Consider the following 12,696-nt stretch of genomic DNA (forward strand, 5'->3'; position numbering starts at 1 on the left):
CTTCAGCCCTGGGATGCAGCCAAGAAATATTTTGGAGCAGTGAATTAGAAACAACAACAACAAAAGAGCCTTCTGCAGAGGCACTTCTTTGAGGTTGCTGTGGGTAAGACAGCAAGTTTCAATGGCAGCAGACAACAGCTGCTTTCCTGATAAGCTCCCTGACCCCCCAGGCCCAGGAAAGGGCCACGTCAGGATTGCATCCACAGTGGGAAATGGTGTCAGAGGGATGTCCGTGTGTCACAGAGGGATGTCCGTGTGTCACGTGCCATGGTCTGGGCTAGGAGGACAATGCCATCTTCCCTGTGCCTCGTGTACTCACTGCAGTTAACCTGAAGCTTTTCAGAGAATTTGATGCTGGTTTGTCAGGGCTGTCTGGCATGACGTGTCGCCTGCAAGGAAGGGATGGACACTAAGGGTGTCCAGAGCAGCATCAGTGTCAAATGATTTCTGAGCACCCTTAAATGTTTGCTCTGTGATATGGTTCACATAAAATTCTATACAGAGTTCACTATGTATCCAGGGTATGGATTAAAAACAAGAATACAGCATTTTCCCTAGAGAGCAGACCATGCTGAGTGGTCTGAGACCACAGAGTAGTGCTCTGAGAAATAGCAAAGCTGGGGGTTAAGCTCTGGAATACCCAGGCAGATTGAAAAAGGCTGCAGTGATGACAGGCATGTATTCTGTTTGTCTGCTCAAGGAGGTTATGTTGAATGTTTCTGGTGTGCTCATGCAATTTTCCCTTTTTTATTGATTTGATTATGTTTTCTTCAAAAATTGAAAGGAGGAGATATTTCACTGAATTTTTATCAGTGCTTTGGTTCAGCTGAATCCTAATGATCCTGCCATTGTTGGCCTCCCTAATTGTTCTAATATTATCTGACAACATGCAACAGACGATGGAAGCAGTTCCTTCCCTGTCTGCCAATGCAGGTTGTTATTCAGTTCATTTTTGAACTGCAGCAATCCTCAGACAGACAGTGACCTTTTTATGAAATCAAATGTCTTGCAAAACCCTCTTGGTCTCTGAACTGTGATTTATAGCCATTTGTGTTGGAGAGAGCTGCAGGTGGGATTTGGGTGACACATAATTGGTTAAAAGATAAAATAAAATGAAGGTTGCCCTGCTGGTACAGTGATGGCAGGAGCTACAGGAATGAATTGCTTGGCAGTGCAGAGCCTGGCCCTCCTCCTCCCGCCCTCCTCCGTCGCTTGCCAAGTCCTGTCTGGCAGGCCATTACAATGATAAATGCAGGTAGCTGGCAAAGACCACAGCTGAGAGTTTGTTCTAGCATGCCAAGCCCTGCTTGGCATTCCCAGTTGGTGCCAGCATTTGCACTCTTACTCAGTTTGACGGAAACCAGGACATGAGGTGTGAATTTATGTCCGCATCCTTCCAGGAGAGAGTTGGGATAATGAAATGCCAAGGCAGCCCTGGGAGCAGCAGAGTAATTTGGTAGGTACCAAACAACAGTCTGCCACCTGTCATTCGCAGCACAGTCCCTGCTCTCCCCCATCGCTCTTCCCACAGTGCAGCCTTTGAATTATAAGAAGTTTTAGATAGTTCTGCAAAGAGCACTCGCCGTTCCCTCTGATTTAGTGCAAATAAAAAGCCATATTCCCACCAAATAGATGGGCTGACTAGATAGGATCAAGCTGTAATGACAATAATACAAACTGCTGTAGCAGTGTGTTACACAGCGTTCCCAACCTTTCCCACCTGAAGGTAGGTTTTCCCTTATATTTGTAGCAAAAGATAAATCAAATCTCTGCTTGCCTAAGTGAGTGTCGGGCAATGAAAAAAATTTGAATGTGGAAGTGTAGGCTGAAGTCTGTTTTGGGAAGGGGTCAGCTCTCTGAGAAGGGCATGAGGGCTCTGGTGTTTGGGATGTTTTAAAGCAGGCCACACAAAGCCCTTTTCTCAGTGTGTCATGGAGAACTGTTTCCCTGGCTGTGGTGTGTATCAGTTCCCTTAACACGGACACATCACTGCCTCCAACTTACACTGGGGGCTGCAGCCTCATCCAGTGGCACATCCAGACTGTCACCTGGATGCCATTGACAGACCAGAACACTCAGGAGCATATGAACATGTGTTATGGGGAAATCAGTGCTGATTAAAGTGGAAAACACCAGGAGTGTAAAGCAAAGGTAGATTTGGTAGTGGTTGGGGGAGCTGAGGTTTGAAGGAGGAAGATCCTGAGATAAGGCCCAAGTGCACCCTAATTTAAATTAGGACACACAGGCACACTAACATTAAGCAAGTATTTTGGCTGGTTTTAATGAGGGACAGCTGGAAATTTTCTTTCCTTGTTGGCGTTGCTGGAAACAACTGAGGAACCTTCTGCAGCTGTCTGCCGAGGTGAGCTCCAGGAATTCCCCAGCTTCCTCCCTTCTCCTCCTTCACTAAATTTTTTTCAGTACATGTATCTATTTATTTATTTATTGGAGCTGAGCTGGGAAGGAGAGGGAGTTTGATCTTTTCCTTTGGGAGACAGCAACTGCTCAGAGGAAGATGAATCATAAAGCATTGCTAATGGAGGGGATGGGAAGGGGAGAACTCTGGGCTGCAGCCATTGCCTAGGGGCTGGGGGGATGGTTTGAGGGGAGAGGGAAGAGGAGTTAGCAGGCCTGTGCCCCGAGGCTCTGATGGCAGACATGCTGTAGGTCAGGTGTCCCTCTGTGTCAGGATTCAGTCACCCTTTGTCAGGGAAGAGGCACATCTGTGCAATAACACCACAGCAGCCTGTGTTTAAGAATTACTGCTGCTGCTGCTCGATTGAAACTGGTTTGTTCAGTCCCACGATGGTTGTAAAATGATGAGGAACATGCTCAGGGTTCAAAACATTGTCAATTTAAGCTTACCACTGTCTTGCCAAGAGAGGACCAAAACAAGATGTCGAACTTGTGGAGGAGCAATGAGCTTGGTTCCTCACTGCCCTGCACAGCGTTTCCTTCGGTGCCTTCCAGTCCTCATCCACTGTGCTTCCCATTCCACTTACCATTGTGTAAAGCCAGTGTAATTCAGTGGTGAATTAGGACCAGTGATCTCTGCTTCTAGGCTCTCTACGGCCTAATTTAATCTGTGTTCCCAGACTCGTGCTGGCTTCTCAAAGGGGCTGTTGCAAAAAACAGTCATGGTTATATAAACTGCTGAGAGAAATGAGCATTCTTGGAAGAAAAAGTGACAAAGAGGCGAGTGAATGGTGACAGTCCCTTCCAGGAGCAGAGCAGTACTGAATATGTGTGTGCTAAATGAATGAATGTAGGTGGGAACCTAAACAAGTGTGTTGCTGCATGGAAGTACAATCCAAGAAACATTTTGTTTCTGGTGAGCATTCTATAGAGTAAACTCATGAAAGATACAGAAGACCAGCACCTCTCAGAGATGGCCTTGAATCATGATTGAACTAGAAGTATCTGTGGCATTTAAGGCATTGCCCAATCAATAAGTAGTTGCTGGTTTGGGGTGTTTGTGCTGCATTTTTCACTGTGATGTGTTATGGTGTAACTGAAGGTACAAGTGTATCTTTAGAATTGCTGGAAAGGTGGAGACTCTTGCTTTGGGAATATTATTTATTATTAGTCCTTATTTACACTGGAGGTCAAGGGACAGAATTTCATAAATTATCCCAACTATCAGCTGTAACCAGATTTTTCAGAACAACCTGGTCACCATTCAGGTTTCTAAATGGATTTTTGGAAATGCTCTATACCCGGTAGCTCCAGTCAGGCTGATGCCCCAAAGGCAGCTGCTGAGTGCTGAGCCCTCTTGAAAGCCCAGTCTATAAATTCTGTGGGAAGATAATCACAGTGTGGATTTGTAAAAGTCCTGCTCCCTCTTGCTTAATCCCTCACACAGCTGGGCTGTGCTGTGTCCCAGCCAGCTGTGTACCACAAAGCTGGATATTCCTAGTAGGTTCACAAAAATGATTGAGTTGCAGGTTTGACTTTTCTTTTGTCCTCTTAACTGAGCTGAGGTTTCTCTCCAAAACTAATGCAGGTTTTGGAAAGACTGTAGACTACCTTGAAACATCCCCTCACAATGCAGGCAGTGTTACCCATGGGCTGCTTCTATATCGTGAAATGTGTAGAGTACTTTGTTGGTCTTAAGGGGGATTTTTACATTGGGTTTTTGTGTGCATGTGTGCTATTTCTAGGCTACTCTTGCACCTTTCCATATGTATCAATTTCCATTTCCTACAGAAGAATCACAACCCAAACAATACCTTCCTGTTTTAGTTATTGTTCTCATATTACTGGATGAGGGGTCTGGTATGAATGACTTGCAGAGTGAACTGCAGAGTAGTAAAGCAGTACTGACGTGCTGAAATGCTCTGCTGGACAAGCGATCAAGTGGCATTGGAGTGGTTGGTAAAAGCAAGGGATACAGATCAAAGGAAAGAATGAAAATCGATCCAAAATTTTCAGGTAATGTCCTTGCTTTATGCTAAAACTTTCTTGAAGCATATCCAGCACTTCTAGTTTGGAAATCTCCCAGAGAAGGGTTTTCTTGTGAGCTTTTTAGTGCTTGCTAAGTTCAGTAATTGTGCAGTCTCTCTTGAGACTGGCTCTTGGCTGTCTAGTAGATAGGCAGCCATCCAGATCTAAAATTTAAACTGTATTTTACTGTCTCTTCCTTCTGCCTACTGCACTGGACTCACTTGGAGGGAATGCTTGGCTTTTGCCCTGTGCATGACACGCATACCAGGTCCCTAACACTACTTTGCTTGTTCTTTGTGAGCCAGAACTGCAGCCTTATTAGCAGCTTCCCTGTATCTTGCTATCAGGCTCCTGGAGTTTCAGGCTTGGATCTGGAATTTGGTGCTCCAGGAGATGCCATGAAGGCCCACAGAGCCTCTGCTGTTGGTGACAAGGAGCAGTTCTATTCCCTGTTAGCCATTTATAAGCTATGGATAAAGGGGACTAAAAGAAGTAATTGCTGTGAGGCCTGACATAATTTATAGTGCTGTCTTGGTCAGATGATGTTGTTCTGTTATATACAACCATTAAATTATTAATCTGCAAGAGCTCTTGTACCTTTCAGCTGCCTTGGGTTGGTGGGAACCAGGATGGATGAGGCATGGACTTCATTATGCCTCACTGCTCACCTTCACTGGAGAGGGTGTGCTACATCCTTTGTGGTTACCACCTCACATTTGAGGAAAAAGCTGCCTTTGCTGAGCTTTTAGTGCTGAAAATTGAATCAGTGTTTATATGTGCTGGGTTCAAGGGGAGGAAGGGGGAGGGACTGCAGCACTACTCCTCTGCTTGCTCTCCACAAGGCTGAAAAGGGCAGAAATGTTATTTTCCTCTGCAGTGCATTCAGCCTGGTTTCAAGCTGTGACAGAACTGGGTGGAGGCATTTTCCCCTTTAGGTCTAGAGTAGAAAAGAAAGAAAATTAAAAGGTGACAAAGGATTGGTAACTTCATTGAATAAGCCACAAAGGGGACCTGGAAGGCTTGGTGTCATGGAAAGGGTGCTGGGTCTTAGGGATTTCAGCAACATGATGTTACCTCAGGAACTGCTGCTCTGGGGACAGATGTCAGATATGCTTCAAGTGCCACAGTTGTTCCTGGGGACAGGGTGGGACTGTGCAAGCAGCATTTTTATGAACACAAGGCTGTGGTGGGTTCTGTGGCTGTGGGCTGTGCTCCAGGCAAGGGAGATGAGCAGCCAGTGAACAAGGAAGGATGGAGGTGTCTTCTGTCTGTGAGCTTCAGGCTGGGCAGATCTCGCTGCCTTGTGCAGCAACAAAAAGGAACTTGAGGGGTTTGTGAAATGGTCCTTCAGATGGAGACAGGCAGGAGGCAACAAGAGGGGGGGAAAAAAGGAAATTTTTAGTTTCATTTTGCAATCAAAGAACATGTGACTTCCTGAGATGGCTTGAACTCCGCATGAAAGACTCCAAATGCCTGGTTTTGTTCACAAGGGAAGAATTCCACTTTATTAATATTATTTTTAAAACCCTTCTTAAACATATGCAAATGATTTGCTTGGAACAGCAGTATTTGGGAGGGGACTTGTTTTAGCAGATGTGTTGGTTTGCTGGATTTTTTCCCTCATTAGTGGGCTCCCTCAGACACATAGGTTTTATTGTACGCTTTCTTTAAAGGGTGACTGATAGGGCTGAATGATGTATTCAGGCTCTTCCTCCCCCAGCTTCCCTCCTGCCTTTACAGCAGCTCACAGAATATCCTATAGCACAGGCGTTCACTGTTTCAGAGTGGTGCTCGTGCCAAAAACTGCTCAGATCTGGAGCTAGAAATCACCAGAAGTGAGAGCAAAAGTTACTGTAAACTCTAGGTGTGAAGGTTTGTGTCTGTGAACTGAAGCTGCGATGTTGAAAACGCTGCTCTGTAAATGTTGACTCTGATTGTGGAAGGCGGTGGCACATGCTGATAGCAGAAGACTGAGCAATAATCCGGCTGTTTTACTTGGTCTTTAAAGTGAATTTTCTGGCTTGACTTCCTTAAACGTTGTTTTGATACAGTCTGGACCTGTAGCACTGAGCTCTTTGGCTCCTGGCCGGGCGCTGAGCCCGCGGTACCGGAGTGCATGGAGGGCAGTGAGCTGGTGGCTGACACAGAGTTGGGGCTGTGAGCCCAGACTGTCCAGACCAGGGGAAGCACAAGGCTTCCCCCAGCGGGGGTGGCTGCCTCTGGCCACGGCTGGCTCCCCAGGAAGGGCTCTCCCAAGCAGGCTCCTCTGGAGAGCTGCACACCCCAGCCTCTGGACCCGGCATTTAGGATTTGTGGCTCAGCGGCCGATTTACTGCTGGGGCTTTAGTGCAAACCACGCCAAAGTTTCATTGCCTGTAAAATGGGGGAATCTTATTTATCCACCTGCCACGTGTCCCAGTGCTTGTGGAGTGCTTTGAGAGTAGCCCTGGCTTTGTGTGAGCTGTTAGCATGGGTGAGTTCCCAGAGCCTGCAGATGTGTTCCGCATCCGTGGTGACTTGGTGTTGATTATAAGTGAAAAATCTCCTAACAATGGGTTGTAAATTCAGAGTTGGCTGTCAAACGTTTTATGCACCACTGTTGTTGCTGCTGTGTGACTCTGTTACACTTTTTTTGCAAACCAGCCTAGGCAAAACGTTGTTTAATCCTGGTTCTTCCTCTTTTTAATCCATGCAGTGAAGGGATCGTGCAGGTAACTGATTTTCCCTAAGATTTTAGGATCTTTTTGCTGAGCTGTGTAATGATCATACATGCCACAGCTACACGTGCAGCTTTGTCGTGGACATAATTCAGAATTTTTTTCTTATGTGTCTCAGCCTCAACCTATTTTTCATGTTGTTTTCCCTCTCTTTTTTATACATTTGCATTAAGTAAGACATTCAGTGCTTGCAGTGCCACTTTTCTTAGAAGTAACATTAATGGATCACTCTTGCTTCTTACTATATCTCATGCAGAACTTCTTGCATTTTACTATTTGTTTTTTTCCTTCTGAGTCGTCATTTAAAATATATAGCAATGTAATACAATTTGTAGTGCTCTTTATCATGCAAATCTCCCAAGGCACCTTAGAATAAAATCAATAAAATCAAAAATAAAATCAACTTAGTTCAGCCATGTGTTGAATTAATTAATTGTTTTTAAAGCAGAGCCGGGGGAAAAAGGCTTTTTTCACTTTCAGTATCTTTTGCTCGTCAGCTTTGTACTTCACCCATTTTATTCATGCAGCAGTCAGTGCCAACACGTTGATGATACTTTCTTGTAGATGGTAGTAATGTTGATCGTGCTCCTGCTCCCAGACCAGCTTTGATTCTGGAGAGGCTGCTTGCTATTTTATCAGATAGCGAGGAGGAAAAGCTTATGCTGAAATCGGTTGACTGCTTGATATCAGTGGGGGGAGGAAAGGAAGCCATCAAATTAACTCATAAAAGCTTTAGTTACGATGAATGGACTTTTTTTTCCCTGTCTGTCGTTATCATCTTGTCTGTAACCCAGTGACCCTGATTATCATGAAGCTGTTTACAAGGTTTAGGTTAATTGGATTTCTTTAACTGTTTCCCAGAGCTGTGAGGAGCACAAATACACTGCTGTGAAGTTCAGACAGCATAGTGCAACCCAGTCTGCAAGGATACGGGCTTCTTCCAAGAGGAAGTCGTTTTATTTCATACTCAACTAAGTGCATAGCAGCATGTACCTATCATTTGGCATAATATTGAACAACACCCTCCTTCATACAGATGTGTTCAGTTGCAACTTGTGTTTCCAATACACAAATTACATTTTGCATGTTCAGCAAGAATTGAGCTTATTTTCAGTGAGAGAGCCTTTGAAATGTGTTTTGGTTTCTTTTTCTTTTTTTTTCCTTCAGCTTGACAGCAGTTTCACTGGTTTTGTTTTTATATGAGGAATCATGGATAAAATAGCTGTGCATTGCATGGCTGCCTTAAACAAACGAGACAGGAGGATGTAGTTGGGTGAGATCAGGACAGTCCTCTTGCTTGGCTTTCATCTCCTCAGGATGCATGCTCGTTCTTTAATGGCACAACATTGCACCCTCCAGGTGCAATGCGCAACTGCAGGTCTCCAGATAACCCACTTGTTTTATGAGCTGTGTTTTTGTGAGCAAGCCTTCCCAATTTCTCCTTCACGATTATTCACCCTCTCTTTCTCTTCTTTTTTCAGGCTTCTGTAGGCTCTGAGAAGCTGTTCTCCCCTGCAGCAAATAAAGGTAAGTGATCTGGAGAAATGCTTTCCTTATCTTACAGCGAGGGATTTGGGTTGTGAATCCGTGTCGTGCGAATAGCAGTACATCGGTTTTGCCAGAGCCTGTAGCTTGGCCACACACATTGTCATAAAGATCAGCTTTACAGGCTTGTGATGATTTAAGTTAAAATTTAGAGCTGCATTGTCTCAGTGTGGGGTGGGACTTCTTCCCTTCCAGTAAGATTTGTATTAAGTCTCTTGGAGGGAGGGATTACTGACAAAGGAGAAGTCAGTCCTTACTGTAGGGGATGTGCTTCTCCCTCTAATACAATCAAATCCTCATTTCTTTTAAACAAATCAGTATTTCAGTGCTGTCTGTGTCATCCTGACAAGGGCTTGCCCCTCCCTCCCCTGCCAGTGCCCACGGTGCAGCTCCACTCCTGCTGTTAATGACAGTCACCTGTGAGAGGCACTGGGTGTTGCTAAGAGACTGCCTCGTTCCACAGCCCCTTGGGGGGCACAGCCACAGATCTCTAAATATGCCCAGCCCTCCTCTGAGGGCTCGGCACAGCCATAAAACCAGGCTGCTCTGCTCTGTGTGTTCCCAGGGATAATCTCACTGAGATGGACACCGGGCAGAAATGCCAAAGAAACAGCCTTGGAGAGGGCAAACTCTGGTATATGGTGGAAAATGTTGTGCTGGGAATGGTTCCACTTTGCCATGCTAGGAGGTTTGTGTGGCTCCAAATTAGTTGCCAGGGCTTGGGGCTGTCTGCAGCATCCTCTGCGTTGAGCTGCAAAATGAAATCAGTTCACAGCAATAGTGAATGTTAGGGGCATGCAGATACCCCAAAGAGGGGAGATGAGGCCCATCAACAAGAAGTGATGAAATTAACTTCTGGCATTATTTCAGTGGGGCCAAGAAAGGAACAATTTGCTGTTGTGTAGGAGTAGGTGCTGGACATGGAAAGGCATTTTGGTGGTTGTGTGCTCCATCACCTGGATCCAGGCCCAGTTTTTAGCTGGGCTCTTCAGCAGCAGTAACTATTAGGAATTCTCTTTCTTTCCAAGCTTTGCAGATTTTCAATGCCAAATGTGGAAACCGATGACAAGCCCATTATGTTATTGCATTTGTAGATATTTTTACGAAAGTATGCAGCTTTATCTGGGGGAAAGAGGGAAATTTAAACAAATGGTGGGGAAGAACATTTCTCTTCTCTCACTTGGCTTGCTGATAAGGCAAACCAGATTGCCCATATGGCACTGCCTCGGCAAAACAAAAATCTTGCCATCCTGCATAATGCCTGGCACAGAGATCTGCTGGAGAGGCTTATGTTGAAGCGTTAGCAGCTTTGTTGGCTCCTCCTTGTGCTGAAGCCCAAGATCCCCCACCCCTTCATATCATGGAGCAGCTCAGCAACATGAGTTTTCAAAATACCTCCCTATCAGGAAGTTAAATGTGCGAATGCCTGTGAATTTGCTGTCTTGAAGTTTGTGTTCAGTGCTGTTTATATCCCTATAATTTCAGCCTGTTCCTGTTTGCTTTAATGTGGGTGTAGACATTGCCAGCTTTGGGTTCAGATCATGGGTTTTATCTCAGTTTTCTCTTTTACCCTGGCCCTGTACCTTGCTTATGGCATGGCCTCCCATCGTGGGCAAGCTCTCCTGGGGCTACCTCAGCATTTGGCACTTGGCTTGACAGGTGAGAGAAATTCGCCTCAGCAAAGATTTTGTGCAGAAACCCAAACAGTGCTAAATTTTACCCCTCGCCCTGTTATCACTCCCGCAATGCAAGAGCCAGATTTGTCTCTTGCACATGCAAATGAACGCCGCTCCTACACGACCAGGCTGGGGGATGCCATATGGCCGGGAGAAAGTGACTTTCAAAGCATTGCACTTAAATTCCTTTTGTGAGATAAGAGCGTTGATTTAAGGCCGTGTTCTCCGGGGCTGGAGCCCTGGTGGCTCTGTGGGGAGGGGATTAGCTCAGCACAGTTTCCTGGTGGGCACACGCGTGGTGCGGCACGCGCTCGTCCTCTCCCGTGGGCATTCGCACTGTGCCCTTCTTTTGTAAACACCGCCGGCCTTTTTGGAGAGATATTAGCTAGCAAACGTGCAGCATCCATGCTGCAGCTTTCATTGAGGCTAACCAGGCTTCTAAAACACATAAAGTGGATTCATTGTCTGGTGCAACTCCCCGTGTTCCCAGCCCATTGTTTGGTGCAAGTCTCTCTGTTCCCACAAACTTTCCCTGGGGATGTGTTTGGCCCGGTGTGTTTGTTTTATGCCGTCCTAGTTTATCAGCAGCTTAGCAATGCAATTAAGTATTAAGATAGGCGGGTTACGCTTATTTGAGGCTGGAACAGCTGTAAAATGTAACCTTTGACCGCATTTGAGAGCTCCACAAAGGGCCGGAGGAGCAGCGCCCTTTGTCTGGGGCTCTCTGGGTAACGTTTGCCTTTGCCCCCTCCCCGGTGGGGCCGCGGTGGTGGCCGTGCTCCTCCTGCTGACACCAGTTCATCTGCAGCAGCAGATGCACGGCGTGCATGTCCACTTCGGGGACCAGGCACTATTATGCTGCAGAGAGAGGTGTCCTGACCCGGGGTCACCTCAGTAGTCACAGCTGTGAAATAGGCTGAATGGGGCACTTTGAGCTTCCAGCAGAAGAGGAGATTAAATCCTCTGTGTGAGGAAATAATAATTAAAAGTAAGAGCAGAGGAGCCCTGATCTGCTCTGCTGACAGTCTTTGTTTTCTGACGCAGAAAAGTGTTTGTTTGGCCGACTTGTCGCTGCAGTACAGAGTTACAAGGGCATTTGCTGCTGAGGGCCGGGTGCTACATCCTCCTGGAGAATAAATCAATAAACAAATAATAAAGGTCTGTTTGCTCTCTCATGCAGCTCCTTTCTCACAGGAATCTGCCAGCCAGCCCTTCCTTTTTCTGAAGGGCAAGTACCAGGAAAGGCAGGGGAAGCATAGGCAAAAGCCAAATCTGTCTCTCTTGTCTCCAGGTAGGAGCGTGAGGCAGAGGGGTGATGGTCAGATGAGTTGTGGGGCTGAGGAGGTGAGAGGGACAGTCACCCCTAAGCCACTGCAAGGACCTCCTCCTGCCTGCTGTGGTCATAATTGGAAGTGTGTGGGGTAGGATAGTTTGTATTTGCTGGACATGAGCGTTGGGTCCTCGCTGCTGGCTCCCTCCAGCTGTGGGCTTCCCTCGTGGGTCTGGCTGGAGGCAGTGGAGCTTCCTTGCAGCAGTCCCTGCTCCAGAGCTGCTGTATGCCAGGGAAAGCAGGAGAGGTTTGTACCACAATAGCCTTGCAGCTGCAGCCCAGGTGACCTGCTGAGTCCCCAGCGTTTGAACCCAAGGCCAGTGCAGCAGTGAGAGTGAAAAGGATGTCTTAAAGGCTTAAAGGAGGTGTTTCTTTTGCTTAGTTTGATAGGTCAGAGGCCCCAGGGATGAAAACCTCCATCGAAAAGTGGAGCCTGGGCAGCAGCCAGGGTTTCTCCATTCATAACCCCGGGCAGGCTGTGGGTGGGGAGGTGCCTGTGAGATGAAAGAGGTGTGCAGGAGCCCCTGGGGCATGAGATGCCCATGGAGGAGCCAGACCTGCACAGCCCTGTCTGCCCTGCAGCCCCAGGAGGCACTGGGCAGCAGTGAGGGGAAGAGCTTTGAAGTCTGTGGAGAACAGTATGTTGCTCCTATCTTTGGATCCAGATCAAGCTGGGCACGGAGGGAGCAGTGTAATCCATCTGTCTGGTGGCACAGAGTGGCTGGCCAGGACCCAGCCCTGCCCTGGCTGCTGGGGGCTCGCTGAGCTCCATGCCTCAATTTCCCCCTCCTGCAGAATGAAGACTAATGCTTGTCAGCCAAGTGCGCTCAGAGACTTAATTAATGAATGTTTGTCAAGCGATTTATCAAGAGATCCTTTTAATGAGAGATTCCATAAACAGTGCAAGGCTTCATTTTCATGGCAATAATAAATGACAGTGAAAGTAAGTCTTATCCTTCCCCCACATATGCACCCCCCAGGAAAA

At 46.7% G+C, this 12,696-nt stretch overlaps 1 protein-coding gene across 17 annotated transcripts in view; it reads left to right on the top strand.

The window, feature by feature from the left end:
- FBRSL1 (fibrosin like 1) overlaps window positions 1-12,696 on the top strand; it is a 503,098-nt gene that overhangs the window by 438,997 nt on the left and 51,405 nt on the right. For all 17 annotated transcript variants that reach the window (XM_071445326.1, XM_071445335.1, XM_071445342.1 and 14 more), the window contains one exon: window positions 8,642-8,687. In XM_071445326.1, the coding sequence (XP_071301427.1) occupies window positions 8,642-8,687 (46 nt within the window). The remainder of the gene's footprint in view (window positions 1-8,641; window positions 8,688-12,696) is intronic.

The sequence above is a fragment of the Agelaius tricolor genome, unplaced genomic scaffold, assembly GCF_023055355.1.
Source record: "Agelaius tricolor isolate 1412-34295 unplaced genomic scaffold, bAgeTri1.0.p SCAF_20, whole genome shotgun sequence".
In the NCBI taxonomy this organism is placed as follows: domain Eukaryota; kingdom Metazoa; phylum Chordata; class Aves; order Passeriformes; family Icteridae; genus Agelaius; species Agelaius tricolor.